The sequence below is a fragment of the Corylus avellana genome, chromosome 7 (genome assembly GCF_965113065.1).
Source record: "Corylus avellana chromosome 7, dhCorAvel1.hap1.2, whole genome shotgun sequence".
NCBI lineage: Eukaryota > Viridiplantae > Streptophyta > Magnoliopsida > Fagales > Betulaceae > Corylus > Corylus avellana.
This window is the reverse complement of record NC_142496.1, coordinates 1,232,635-1,244,434: the sequence shown is the minus strand read 5'-3', so window position 1 is coordinate 1,244,434 and position 11,800 is coordinate 1,232,635. Positions and strand designations below refer to the sequence as shown.

At 37.7% G+C, this 11,800-nt stretch overlaps 2 protein-coding genes across 2 annotated transcripts; both read right to left on the bottom strand.

Moving 5' to 3' along the window:
- Positions 1-295: 295 nt before the first annotated feature.
- Positions 296-2,274, bottom strand: LOC148584316 (uncharacterized). The gene is made up of 4 exons (XM_088517988.1): positions 1,772-2,274; positions 1,378-1,448; positions 995-1,050; positions 296-365 (listed from the first exon to the last, which is right to left on the bottom strand). Exons 1-2 carry the CDS (start codon positions 2,256-2,258, stop codon positions 1,402-1,404), a joined length of 534 nt encoding a protein of 177 aa, XP_088374114.1. The 5' UTR covers positions 2,259-2,274; the 3' UTR covers positions 296-365; positions 995-1,050; positions 1,378-1,401.
- Positions 2,275-4,248: 1,974 nt separating this feature from the next.
- Positions 4,249-8,184, bottom strand: LOC148584315 (uncharacterized). The gene is made up of 5 exons (XM_088518622.1): positions 5,834-8,184; positions 5,483-5,740; positions 5,303-5,393; positions 4,578-5,197; positions 4,249-4,316 (listed from the first exon to the last, which is right to left on the bottom strand). The coding sequence occupies exons 1-5, from the start codon at positions 8,182-8,184 to the stop codon at positions 4,307-4,309; spliced, it is 3,330 nt and encodes a 1,109-aa protein (XP_088374748.1). The 3' UTR covers positions 4,249-4,306.
- Between the last annotated feature and the right edge of the window lie 3,616 nt (positions 8,185-11,800).

Below are 11,800 nucleotides of genomic sequence, written 5' to 3'. Positions count from 1 at the left end.
ATAAACCAATTTTTTCATGTCATCTTTCCTAAGCATCCTATGGACAAAAAACAAATGGCATGATAAAACCATTCTAACATACGAAAGGATGTGTATGTCCAAAAATTCAGTTACATATAATACAATTCGACATTCATATCTATCAACAAAAGAAATAAATAGAGACAAGCATTAAATAACTGGTAGGTCATTGAGTCAATTCAACAATTATATTATGATATATGTCAAACCAAAATCGAAAACAAAATCAAACCAAACTAATACGTCCTATGTCCAACCATACTTGGCAACAACATCCATGAGCTCCTCATACCGCTATTTCCAAAGGTTTCCCAAATAGCTTGATGTATACACACGTCAGAAATCTACAAGCTTCTTCACAATCTGCGGTAAGAAATAAATTCAAAGATCATAAAACTCTACAAATAGAAAGAACTACTCTACTCTATCATGTGTAAGACAATACTGAATAAAGTATAAACTTTCCTCCATGGCCTAGCAAACATATTTTTAATAAATCAGATTCGAGAATGTATAACTTCAATCCACCTATATATTTTTTGACCACTTAATTATAAAGCAACAGTGAGGAACTCATAATTTAGACAACACATACAAATCATTGAAGTAAACAATAACGTTCGATCGGAATCATAAAATACAGGAAATACATACGTAAGCGGTTGACAAACCCGAAAACCCTTAGTCTAACCAAAACTAGCAGTTTACCATGAACTAACTATTAAACCTCAAACTTGACATAGTTACAAGAGACCCAACCTAATATATTAAACCTCAAACAAAGTATTGACTAAACATCCATTTAATGCAACTTACTATTTATCATATGCATATAATTATATCGATTACAAACATGCAGTCAATACGTCAATCATATACAAACAAACAATAACTATTGTTTGAAATATAGTTTTGTTTGACACAACTAAACAATAACAAAAATTCTGAATAAGTTTACCAACTACGAACTCACATACAAGGCTCAATCTAGGTCGATAGCTTCCTCATTCGACGTGTTCTCCGCAATACCTGGAGATGATAATACAATCAATCAAGAAGCAATAAGTATCTTTCTTATCAATAAGCAATAAGTACACTTATAAATCATCATCAATGCAATATCTATATATATATATATATATATATATATATATATATATATATATATATATATATATATCTTCCGACTGGAAAGTAAGATCCTTCTAAAATTACTATTTATCATATGCATATAATTATATCGATTACAAACATGCAGTCAATACGTCAATCATATACAAACAAACAATAACTATTGTTTGAAATATAGTTTTGTTTGACACAACTAAACAATAACAAAATATATAATATGTTTACCAACTACGAACTCACATACAAGGCTCAATCTAGGTCGATAGCTTCCTCATTCGACAACTTCTCCGCAATACCTGGAGATGATAATACAATCAATCAAGAAGCAATAAGTGCCTTTCTTATCAATAAGCAATAAGTACACTTATAAATCATCATCAATGCAATATCTATTAGGATCTAAAATTAGACACAAACACAATGCTAACATTTAGTAGTAGAAATAATAACAAAAATTATCGAGGTCGCTATCAACACTAACAGCATAAAAAACAATACTAATTCCAATCTAATGTATCCCCAAACCAATGAAGAACAAAACATTTTGCAACGTCATAAAATCCATACATATATATATATACTCAATAAAACCCAAAGCAAAGAAAACAAATTGCATTACCTGGTTCACTCCCCACTAACGATTTCACCACCAAACGGGCTGGAGATTCTTTTTCTGTTACATCTTTAACTCGAGTCGTATCAGATGAGGAACTCGACTTAAACATGTGCTCGAGTTGACGAAAACGTGCCTCGTACATAGTGGTCATACTAGCCCGGGTCTCAGCTAGCCGCACAGCAACCTGCTGCTCAACCTCCACTCGCTGTGCATCTAACAGCGCTGCTATCTCCGCCCTGTGCCTCTCCCGTTCAGCTTGCTGCTCCGTTGCCTGCTCTCGCTGTGTCTGCTGAAGCGCATCCATCTCCTGCTTGTGCTTCTCCCGCTCAACTTGTAGTGCAGTTTCTATCAGTTCTGGGACACCAGAGCTCCCGGGAGGTTGTGAGCGTGGCGCGACTGGTCTATAGTAGGAGTGTATGCTACCGCGCACAGGTAGTATACCTGCTCCAACCTGGCGAACCCGACCTGCGTACTCCGGCTTATTGCCCATCCCCTGTGCGTACGCATCGTCGGGCGCCCACCGTACTGTGCCCTCGGTGACAGATTGTGTAGCAGCCGAGTCAGTGAGAAGCAACTCCTTCATCCTCTCCTGTAGGGTACACAGTAACAGAAGCAATTATAAACATTAAATTAAATTACAAGAGGCATATACATTAACTAAAACATATCGGTTATTAGTAGCGTACACATTTTTCGGCAACCAAGTCATTTGGATATCCACCAGTCTTCTTCTCGTGTGTTTTGATGTAAGACTGCGCTCGTGTTGGCGTAACCCCGGTATTTATTTTCTGCATACACAAATACAACGTAAAAAATTAAAACATAAACACAATCAACATAAGTTATATATATAACTGATCAAAAAACATACTTCTTCATGTGTAGCCCTGGCATAGCTCTTTGATCCGGTGCAGTGAGGCTCCTTGTTCTTCGACCGGATTCCCTTCATATATGCAGCATATTCCTACACAATTGAACAAGTTAACATTTTAGGCTATCACATTCATTTTAATAAAACTAAACAAAACTCACTAAAATGTGTGACTTACTTGATTCTCTGCCGTACACCATATCTCCAATAATATATCCACGTCCTCTCTATTGTACGTGGATAATTGTCCTCCTTCCCTAGCCTTCACTGTCGCCGGAGTATCGTCCGATGTGATGTGAAGACTCTTCTTCAACTCATACCTCCAAGTCGTATGCTTGTTTCGCATATCAAGGAAAGCGTCCCGTTTAATGGCCGCGATATCGCAGTCAGGTGGGATATAGAAGTGCTTCTGCATATATTCACACATATCATATGCATTAACAATATTGTCCATCTATTTGAGATAAATATATGAATATATAAATCATTATCATAAATACAATAATATTTAATTATAACACACCATCAATGCATCCCAAATATCTTCCTTCTTACGCTCCGATACCTTCTTCCACTCGTCGCTAATCCGTATATAAGTACTGCTCCTGACGAACACTCCGGTCATCCGTCTAAATTTGGAAGCACTTTGTCCCACAGGCTGCCACGCAGGGTTATACTCGCACACGATCCTCTGGCCATCGGGGATCTCCCACAGCTTGTGGCTTGACTTGACACTCAATATATGGTAGTGGGTGATGCCATTTTGATCTACACCTAATACATTACGAATTGAACAAGTTAGTTACTTATTTAAACTAACCACATATTAAAATTAAGGGGAAAATGCAGTTTACCCCCGTGAAGTTTCAGGGGTTTTTCAATTTTAACCCCAAAGTTCAAAAATTGGCAATTTACCCCCCTGAAGTTTCAAAAATTGGCAATTTAAACCTTCTGTTTAATTTTTCCGTTAAAATTGACGAAAATCTATGAAATTACATCATTGCCCTTAGGCTTTTTTTAAAAAAATTCCGTCCAATTTAACGGAAAAATTAAACGGAAGGTTTAAATTGCCAATTTTTGAAACTTCAGGGGGGTAGATTGCCAATTTTTGAACTTTGGGGTTAAAATTGAAAAACCCCTGAAACTTCACGGGGGTAAACTGCATTTTCCCCTAAAATTAAATAAAATACATATTCCGATATTTTAACACATATACTTACTTATCGTCCGAACCTCATCCACCTTCAACGGGCGTGTAGCGGCATCATCGAAATGTGTGTCATGCGCGACACCATCCTCATCACCCTCAGTGCTATCCGGAGGCTGTGTCTCATCACTATCATCCACCTGTGCTCCGCTATTGGGGTATGGGTGCCGCTGGAAATGGCCATGTGAAACGATCCCCATATCGCTCAACGTCGTGAAGTCAAGCGTGAACGGTGTGGATGTGCCCGGCTCTGCCACGTCAGAATGCTGAGGATCTACATGAATGTCATCACCACATCCCACGTCCCGCCCTGCATCGGTATGCCCTTCCACATGATGTGGAAGTACCGGTCTATACCCTTCTGGCTCCATATTAGCTCGGGGAGACGAATGTACATCATGGGCGGCAGATGTCAACCGTACGGTCGGTTGCCCCTGTGCTTTTCTCTTTCCCCTATAACTCATGTCTCCCTGCAAAATACGTTGCGAAACGAATTAACCTTCAAAGTAATTAAATAAGTACAAGTATATGTAAAGTAATCACACATGTAAAATTTTACGTGCATATACTAGTTACTCAATTAATTATATATCGTTTCTACAAACTACATATAAATTTCATGGTTAACCTAAAAAGCAATTATAAATTAATGTAAACATTTTTTTTAAAAGAAATAAAAGCTAATAAAATTTCAAAGATAAACATATTTCCAATTTCAGTAAATGACATACGCTTCGATTGGTTCTAAATCAGGTCGGACGTAATCGACATCATTAGGTGCGTTAACATGATCATGATTGGAACTCAAGAGGAGGGGCTCAATCTCGTGGTAGCTGCTACTAGAATCGTCAGACCCTTGACCCTGACCAACATCGTATACGTTTCTAGGTTTAGTCCTTACAGCGCAAGCCCAATCTGGGTTCCTTTCATCTTCGACGTAAAATACTTGGTCAACTTGTGAAGTTAGTACAAACGGCTCATCCGTAATACTCTCTCCGGTGTGAATAAGGTTTTTGAAATTCACAAGCGTTATGCCATACTCGTCAACCTTGTACCCCCTGTCCCTCGTGGTGTCCGCCCAATTACACTTGAACAAAACATACTTTGTCCTATCATAGTACTCAACCTCAATTATTTGGGTTAACTTCCCGTAATACGTTTCGCCATCAATACTCGGCACACACACGCCGCTATTTTGAGTCCTTTTTCCGATATCAGCTGACAGAGTGCGGAACAACTTCCCATTAACCACATATCTGTTATACTTGATTGCCCTTTCCTTTGGCCCTCTACACTGCATTACCAATTTCTCACCCAGCTCCTGTCTGCGTAGGTCGTCCAATCCATTGACCTGCGTATAATGGAGGGCAATATATGAATTGAAATTTGTGTATATAGGATTTCTAAGGGAAACATGTATACACCTCATTCAACCAGTAAGAACACATTATCTTACGTATTCACGATACCAATCGACAAATAGTTCAAAATGGTGGCTTTCCAACTGATTGTCCGATGTTCGCCCTCTAAGCGTTTCCATGTGCATCCTACAATATTGAAATTAAATTCAATATAGTGCACTCGAAATTAAGATTGTACAAGGAATGGTATGGCAAGTACTAGAGAGATGACTTACGTCCGTAGCGGTAAGAACTCGTCTGAGTTAAACAATATATATCGATGAATCTGTGCCAGTGTAATACGGTTGAGGATGACTCCTGTTCCCGCCCCCTTACAACCATCAGGGTGTCGTTGGGCCTTATTATGAAACGTCGGTGCGTCATCCAAATACATCGAGCAAAATGTCACCAACTCAGTTGCTATGTAGCCCTCTGCAATACATCCCTCGGGAGCCGCTTTATTGCGCACATTATATTTGAACCCCCCTAGGCTCCTGTATATGAAAATCAATCAACAATTGCAGTGATTCACCGTCTTTTATTGGTGGGGAAAAAATAATAATAATAACTTAACGATCAAACTTTACCTCTCAGCCGGATACATCCACCTATACTGAACTGGTCCCCCCAGTTGGCATTCACAGACAAGATGCACGACAACATGAACCATGCTCGTGAAAAAACTTGGGGGGAATACTTGTTCCATCTTGCACAAAGTCACGCAGACTTCACTCTGGAGTCGGTTCAAATTATCTAGTGTCAGCGTAGTTGAACATATGCCCCGGAAGAATGTTCCCATCTCAACCAAAGGTCTGACCACGTTACTTGGCAGTGACCCGCGTAAAGCAATAGGTAAAAGTTGTTGCATCAAAATGTGATTGTCATGACTCTTCAAACCCGTCATCGTACGGTCTTTCAGTCGTACGCATCTAGAAATATTCGATGCATAACCATCGGGCACCCTCACATCCCGAAGCACTTTCAAGAAACTGATTTTATCTTCATTGGACATGGTGTGACAAGCTGGGGGCATATAAAATTTTTCATTCTTCGTAAATGGATGAAGTAGACGTCTCAATCCCATCTCTTGCAAGTCTTTACGAGCATCATAGTTGTCCTTTGTTTTCCCTTTTATGTTGAGTATTGTGCCAAGAATATTGTCCATCACATTTTTCTCGATATGCATCACATCAAGGTTATGCCGTAGTAAATTATCCTTCCAATACGGCAACCTAAAGAAAATACTCTTCTTCTTCCATAATACATGATTGCTCGCTTCTGGTCTGGTGTTGGGAGTACTCTTCTCTCCCTGCTTCTTACTACTGTCTGGCTTTGACTTGCCGGCATCCTCATCCCCAAATGGCATCCCCTCTAACTGTCTTAGGATTTCATCCCCACTAAGCACATCGGGAGGACATTGTACTTCATGGTTACCGTCAAAATTACTTTCGTTCTTCCTCCACGGATGATCCAAGGGCAAGTATTGCCTATGACCCATAAAACACCATTTGTGGCCGTGTTTTAACCATCGAGACCTGGTTGATTGCATACAACAAGGACATGCCTTTACTCCCCTTGTAGACCATCCTGACAGATCTGCGTATGCCGGGAAATCATTAATTGTCCACATCAATTGTGCTCGCAACATAAAGTATGTTTTAGTAGAAACATCAAATGTGCGTACCCCTACATTCCATAATTCCTTCAACTCCTCAATTAAGGGCTGTAGGTAAACGTCTATATCCATTCCAGGTGATCTCGGGCCTGGGATAATCAGGGATAATATGAAAGATGTTTGTTTCATGCACATCCAAGGAGGCAAGTTGTATGGCACAAGCATTACGGGCCAAGTGCTGTGTGATGTATTAAGGTTCCCAAAAGGATTAAATCCATCTGAGGTTAATCCAAGCCTTACATTCCTGCTGTTCGCTGCAAATTCCGGATACAACTGATCAAATGACTTCCATGCTTCACCATCGGCCGGATGCCTCAATTTGCCGTCCTTTGTGCGGTTCTCTGCATGCCACTTCATATGGGGCGATGTATACTGCGACATAAACAATCTCTGTAGTCTTGGTATGAGTGGAAACCACCGCAACACTTTTATTGGGCGTTTCTTACTTGACGATATGGGTTGACCGTCCTCGTCCAAATGAATGTCATCATTCCACTTAGATTCGCCACAAACAGTACATGAATCTAATTCTTTGTTGCCCTTCCAAAATAGCATGCAATCATTACGACAAGCCGGAATCTTTTCATAGCAGAGTCCCATGTCACTTAGATATTTTTTTGCCTCATAGGTATTAACCGGCAAACCTTCACTATCCGCAGGCAACAATTGATTGATGAACTCAAGGAGAGATGAGAATATCTTGTTACTAATTCCACCAACACATTTCAAGTTGTACAGATGAACGGTTGCGCTCAACTTACTGTGTTTGGTCCTATCATACAGCGGTGTTTTTGCCTCTTTAAGTAGCTCGTGATACTTTTGGGCATCTACCTCCTCTACATCCTCGACTACTATTTCTTCATCGCCCTGCACAACGACCTGAGGTTCACAGTTGCCTTCTCTGACATCATGCATGCCGAACACATCACGCAACATAGCGTGCATATTTCCACCATGATCACTGCTTCCACCTGCTTCAGATGTGGCCGGACGATTCAACGGAGACGGTTCAACATGGTCCCGTACATGCTTCTCACCATGAAACATCCAATCTTTATATGTAGGAAGTATGCCTTTTCCCCCTGTCAAGTGGGCGAGAACTACGCCTGGGGGATAGCGCCGGTTAAGGCGACACACCTTACATGGGCAATAAATCTTACCATCAGGTGTTGTGCAGTTCCCAACTGCAAAGTCAACAAACAATCTACAACCGTCTCTGTATTCCTTCGTACCCCTAGGCTTTGTCATCCAACTCTTGTCCATTGTTGTCTACGGACATTAGAGAGAAATATACGCGACATAAAAGTATTCAATAAACCCATACATAATAACTGGAATTTACATGCAAACTTAATTAGATGCTTTTATTGTTGGTAAATTATTTTTGTCATGAAAATTTCTGAAACTTAAACAAATTAACAATTATTCCAAATGGGGACCATCAAATTTACATTATTTGATGTTGTTTAACTATTACCATTCTTCATACACATTCAGGAACAAAACATTTTTCCCAAAAGTTCATATATATGCATTTGGTAGATGTTGAGGACCCTAGTCAAATAAAATAAATCTAGATAGGTTACGAAGTCAATATATATATATATAGTAGTATAGCATGGCTCGTATTAACAGGGCAAAACCTAAACAATATACAAATGCTATGCCATTCATTTAATTAGGAGCTTAATTAAGCAATGTTGGAATAATAGGAAAATGCCTATGAAATAACCTTCCGTATGGTAATAATCTATAATAGTGGTTGTCATTCTGCCGTTTCCTTTGTGTTTGAATAAGACTTGAAGTCTCCTAAGGTTAAGTACAAAGGTAGATTATAATTGTATGTCTAGTTCCATAAGAATATAATTGTATGTAGGGTTTCATTTTCTCTACTTGTGTTTTTTAAAAAAATCAAACTATGGAATAAATGTATTGTAGGATTACTTTTACTTATCAAAAGAAGAATCTCTAAGAAAAATACAACAGAAACAACTATGGGAGTGTTATTTCAATTACCTTTAGCAATTAGATAAATCTATTAGTTTTGGTGTTTGATATTATGGATGTAATTCTTTTTCTTTTTCTTTTTTTCTGCATTTTTTTAGGATTGCTTATCGGTTATTTGGTGATGCCATTTTGATCAAAATTTATTTTATTGTTTATGATTGATAGATGATAGGACTGGCTCCTAACTTCTAATTTCTCTATTTAGTCCATACATGTATACATACATGTGTGCTCGTGGACACATGGATGCTTGACTAAGATATCTCATGCATAGTTGATACGTTGATTAAACCATTTGACCATGTAGTGATAATGCTCCAATATTGATACGTTGATTAAACCATTTTGACCATGTAGTGATAATGGTCCATTAATGGAAAAAGATGTCATGAGTTTTCGTAGGTTGTTATTTTTTTCAATTAGGTAGATAACCGTGGCATATTCTTGCAATTGATGGCAATCGTGAAGTCGAGAGCTTTGGCTTTTGAGCTTAAACTAATAACTCTTTCTAAGTCCTATTTGTGGTCCATCTTTTGAAATAAAAATCTAAAGTCACTGATTTAAGCTAAGATGTATAGTTTCCTCAACAACAAAAAAAGGCACTAATTGATAGATCCTCAATTAGGTTGTCACAAGAATTACTATCACCGTCAATGGAATATTGATCTTCATGAGATATATTACTCATAGACCCCCTTAAAAGTAATTTTTAATACTGTTTTTGGAAAATTATGAATTCTTGAAAGCTTATCCTTATGATATATATTTATTTCTACCTTATGTCAATTTGTCAATTTTATGAACATGTAAATGAAATTTGTCAAATTGTCAATTTGTCAATTTGTCAATTTCATTTATAGTGAAATTTGTCAATTTGTCAAATTTCATTTAGGTTACATGTTCATTTAAAATTGACAAATTGACAAATTCTTAAAATTGACAAATCTAGTTATCTAAATATATATCATTACTGCTTTGGCACGTCATGTTCATTTAGGCCTCAGCTTATCCTTATGAATTGATCTCATAGCTATAGGTTTATCTCCTTTCCTTGCATCTTTCTTTTATAAAATTAATGCTGGGAATTTATGGGCAGCATATATACGGCCATATATATATATATATATAGCAGGGTAAGCTACTAATTAACGACAGATAGAGTAAGCTATATATATTCAAAAACCAAATTCATATTTATGGAGTGAAGCTAGCATTATATTAATCCTCATGTAAATATATATATATATCATTACTGCTTTGGATTAGACAATCAAATTCAAAATATTAGACTAAATTAGCACAAACATCAGTACCCAACCTAGCATGCAAACACCAAATCCAAACCAAACAAATAAATAAGTACAAGGATGCATGTACATATATATATATATATATATATATATATATATATATATATATATATATATATACCTGTGAGGAGCTCTTGTAGGAGCTAAAAATGGAGGTAGCTAGAGAGGACAACGGGCGGCCGGTTCAGCTGCGGGCGCGCGGAGTAACAGTGTTATCGTGACAGAGAAACTGATCCTTGATCAAGAAACACTTTGGGCAGAAGAAAAAAAAGGAAGACTTTGGGCAGAAGAAAAAAAAAAATCCTCAGGTTCAGCAATGGCGCTCGGAAGAAAGAAAGAAAAACAGAGGACAATGTGTTTTTTTGAGAGAACAGAGAGACACGTACATGTACAATGGCATCCGGAAGTGCCTGCCTCCAGCTGGCCAGCTGGGGGAAAAGAAAAAAAAAAAAAAAAAAAATTTTTCAAAACTCGCGCGCCAGACCTCTTAATTAAGAGGCATGGCGCGCTGGCCGGAGGGATGGGACGCACGGCGCGCGGACCGACGAGCGCGCGTGCATGCGCAGGGAGAATTGCTGACGTGCCGTGTTTGGCACGTCAGTAAATCCTGACGTGCCAAACATGGCCCGTCAGGAATGATATAATATATATATTATATATATATATATATATATATATATATATATATATAATTATACCTACCTATAATTATATAACTAGGTCTAATTATACCTAGCTATAATATATAATCTGAAACTTCAAAATATCTGACAATTCTAATTATAATTTTATATATAATTATGATATATATATATATCATTTGGATAAAAATATATCATTTTATACATAATTATAATTATATATATCATATTAATATTATATATATACTCTGATTTAATTATATATATATATATATAGACTCTGACGTGGCACATGGCCACGTCAGGACTTTTCTGACGTGGCACTGTGCCACGTCAGAAAAATTCTGACGTGGCAATGTGCCACGTCAGAAACATTCTGACGTGGCAATGTGCCACGTCAGAATTTTTCTGACGTGGCAATCTACCACGCCAGAAAATTCTGGCGAGTCAGAATTTTCCTGACGTGGCAATGTGCCACGTCAGGAAAATTCTGACGTGGTGGAACTTACCACGTCAGTAATTATATCAATTTTTATTTTAAGAGAAATGAAATTTTGTCCCGACGTTCATGTTTTTTAAACGTCAGCTTTTTTCTGACGTGTGAATAGTAACACGTCAGAATTTTCTGACGTGTTACTATTCACACGTCAGAAAAAATTCTCCTGACGTTTTATATTGTAAACGTCAGGAAATTGCCGAGGTGGCAAAAAAAATTTACTGTAGCACACGTCAGAAAATGCCCTTTTTCTTGTAGTGTGTGGACTTCCGTTAGTGGGAATTGACGGAAATTAGCAGAGGTGGTGATTCGGTCTTTATCAAAATCTGAAGTATTAGATTTGTCATGTTTTAAAACTTATGAAGAAAAAAAATAAAAACATTAAAATTTAGATACCAAAAAAGTTATTAACGCTATTATTAAAT

Excerpts from the sequence above, each read along its gene's own strand:
- LOC148584316 (XM_088517988.1), bottom strand. The coding sequence starts at position 2,258 with ATGGGCAATAAGCCGGAGTACGCAGGTCGGGTTCGCCAGGTTGGAGCA. Across the intron at positions 1,449-1,771 it reads GTTAGTGGGGAGTGAACCAG|GTATTGCGGAGAAGTTGTCG; the intron begins GTAATGCAATTT and ends TATCATCTCCAG.
- LOC148584315 (XM_088518622.1), bottom strand. The coding sequence starts at position 8,184 with ATGGACAAGAGTTGGATGACAAAGCCTAGGGGTACGAAGGAATACAGA. Across the intron at positions 5,741-5,833 it reads TGGATGTATCCGGCTGAGAG|GAGCCTAGGGGGGTTCAAAT; the intron begins GTAAAGTTTGAT and ends TTTCATATACAG. Across the intron at positions 5,198-5,302 it reads TCGATTGGTATCGTGAATAC|GTCAATGGATTGGACGACCT; the intron begins GTAAGATAATGT and ends CATTATACGCAG.